At 39.3% G+C, this 2,946-nt stretch overlaps 1 protein-coding gene across 1 annotated transcript; it reads right to left on the bottom strand.

Moving 5' to 3' along the window:
• Positions 1-361: 361 nt before the first annotated feature.
• Positions 362-1,297, bottom strand: LOC115078449 (olfactory receptor 5V1-like). The gene has a single exon (XM_029581362.1). It carries the CDS (start codon positions 1,295-1,297, stop codon positions 362-364), a length of 936 nt encoding a protein of 311 aa, XP_029437222.1.
• Between the last annotated feature and the right edge of the window lie 1,649 nt (positions 1,298-2,946).

Raw genomic sequence — 2,946 nt, 5'->3', positions numbered from 1 at the left:
GTCCCTCTCCTCCCTCCATCCACGTTGTCCTCCCTATGCTTATCCTCCCTTGCACCCCAGCCCTACTTCATCAGATACCTCCTCATGTTTAGTCAATTAATTAGGGGTTTTTTTCATTAGCCTCTTGCAAGGCATCTGTATAATAGCTTTATTTCCTAATCACCATGTTAATTATTGTTCTTACATGTTTTCTTATATTTATTTGTTTTTTAATAGTTCTTCGTTATATGTAATGCTTTCAAGCAAGTTAAAATGTTCTCTGTAAACCGATTTGATTTGCATACTATGTAAGAAGATCGGTATATAAAAAACCTAAAATAAATAAATAAATAAATAAACGCTGAACATGTTCCCCAGATCTTTAGCCATCTAGTTTTCTATTAAAAACTTTTCTTAGTGCTCCTTTCACCTCTCTGTTTTTCAGGCTGTAAATCATGGGATTAAACACAGGAATTAAAACATTATAGAGCAGAGCAAAGAGTTTATTTAGCTCCAGTGACTGCATGGATTTTGGTCTCATATACAAAGAGAACATAGTCCCATAGAAGAGAATAACGACCGTGAGGTGGGAGGAGCAGGTGGAGAAGGCTTTGTGTCTCCCCTCTGTGGATTGGATCCTCAGGATGGAGGAGATGATGTAGACATAAGATGTCAGGGTTGTCATGAAGCAGGGACCTCCTACGAAAGCACCACCAACATAGGTAATAACTTCAACAACCTGTGTCCTGCTGCAAGTCAGTGCCAGCAGAGCTGAGAAATCACAGAAGAAATGGTTAATCTTGTTTGATCTACAATAAGAGAAATGTGATGTAAGGACCGTGTGTGTCACTGGGTCTAAAAACCCAACAATCCAGGTCCCTATAACCATCAGTACACAGAGTCTCTGATTTATAATAACGGCATAGCGCAGGGGGTGACAGATTGCCACATAGCGGTCAAAAGCCATGGCTGTGAGAAGGAGAAATTCTACAGATGCCAGAGCCAGAAATAAATGCATCTGTGTAAAACACCCAACTGCAGAAATCCTCTGATGCTTCCTTAAGGAGATATCCAGCAGTTTGGGGAGAGTGACTGAGGTATAACAGATATCGAGGAAGGACAAGTTACGGAGGAAAAAGTACATGGGGGTGTGCAGGCGAGGGTCCAGGCATGTCAGGGCTATAATAGTGAGGTTCCCCATCAGGATGATCAGGTAAATCAGTAAGAACAGAAGGAAAAGGGGAATTTGTAGCTCTGGAAATTCAGGAAACCCCAGAATGATGAATTCTGTCACTGTGGTGAGATTTTCCTCTTCCATTGGTTTCTAGAAGAAGGCAGACAGAGAATTAGAACATAAGAACATAAGAAAATGCCATACTGGATCAGACCAAGGGTCCATCAAACCCAGCATCCTGTTCCCAACAGTGGCCAATCCAAGCCATAAGAACCTGGCAATTACCCAAACACTAAGTCTATTCCATGTTACCATTGCTAATGGCAGTGGCTATTTTCCAAGTCAACTCAATTAATAGTAGGTAATGGACTTCTCCAAGAATTTATCCAATCCTTTTTTAAACACAGCTATACTAACTGCACTAACCACATCCTCTAGCAACAAATTCCAGAGTTTAATTGTGCATGAGTAAAAAAGAACTTTCTCCGATTAGTTTTAAATGTGCCCCATGCTAACTTCATGGATTGCCCCCTAGTCTTTCTATTATTCGAAAGAGTAAATAACCGATTCACATCTACCCGTTCTAGACCTCTCATGATTTTAAACACCTCTATCATATCCCCCCTCAGCTGTCTCTCCTCCAAGCTGAAAAGTCCTAACCTCTTTAGTCTTTTCTCATAAGGGAGCTGTTCCACTCCTCTTATCATTTTGGTACCCTTCTCTGTACCTTCTCCATCGCAATTATATCTTTTTTGAGATGCGGCAACCAGAATTGTACACAGTATTCAAGGTGCGGTCTCACCATGGAGCGATACAGAGGCAGTATGACATCTTCCATTTTATTCACCATTCCCTTCCTAATAATTCACAACATTCTGTTTACTTTTTTGACTGCCGCAGCACACTGAACCGACGATTTCAATGTGTTATCCACTATGACGCCTAGATCTCTTTCTTGGGTTGTAGCACCTAATATGGAACCTGACATTGTATAACTATAGCATGGATTATTTTTCCCTATATGCATCACCTTGCACTTATCCACATTAAATTTCATCTGCCATTTTGATGCCCAATTTTCCAGTCTCATAAGGTCATCCTGCAATTTATCACAATCTGCTTGTGATTTAACTACTCTGAACAATTTTGTATCGTCTGCAAATTTGTTTATCTCACTCGTCTTATATCTTTCCAGATCATTATATGTCATTATAACCAAGTTATAAGTTATAAGTACCGAGTTAAATTAATCTATTCTGTTACTATGTACTATGTCATTATAAGGCCTGCTTTTTGACATCATGTTATACGTAAACCGATGTGATATGCCAAATCAAATGTCGGTATAGAGAAGCAAATAAAAAAATAAAAAAATAATCATTTATAAATATATTGAAAAGGGTCCCAATACAGATCCCTGAGGCACTCCACTGCCCACTCCCTTCCACTGAGAAAATTGTCCATTTAATCCTACTCTCTGTTTCCTGTCTTTTAGCCAGTTTGTAATCAACGAAAGGACATCGCCACCTATCCCATGACTTTTTACTTTTCCTAGAAGCCTCTCATGAGGAACTTTTTCAAACGACTTCTGAAAATCCAAGTACACTACATCTATTGTTTCACCTTTATCCACATGTTTATTAACCCCTTCAAAAATGTGAAACAGATTTGTGAGGCAAGACTTGCGTTGGGTAGAGCCATGCTGACTTTGTTCCATTAAACCATGTCTTTCTATATGTTCTGTGATTTTGATGTTTAGAACACTTTCCACTATTTTTCCTGGCACTGAAGTC

Source organism: Rhinatrema bivittatum, chromosome 16, assembly GCF_901001135.1.
Source record: "Rhinatrema bivittatum chromosome 16, aRhiBiv1.1, whole genome shotgun sequence".
Taxonomy (NCBI): domain Eukaryota; kingdom Metazoa; phylum Chordata; class Amphibia; order Gymnophiona; family Rhinatrematidae; genus Rhinatrema; species Rhinatrema bivittatum.
This window is presented reverse-complemented; position numbering and strand designations above follow the sequence as displayed.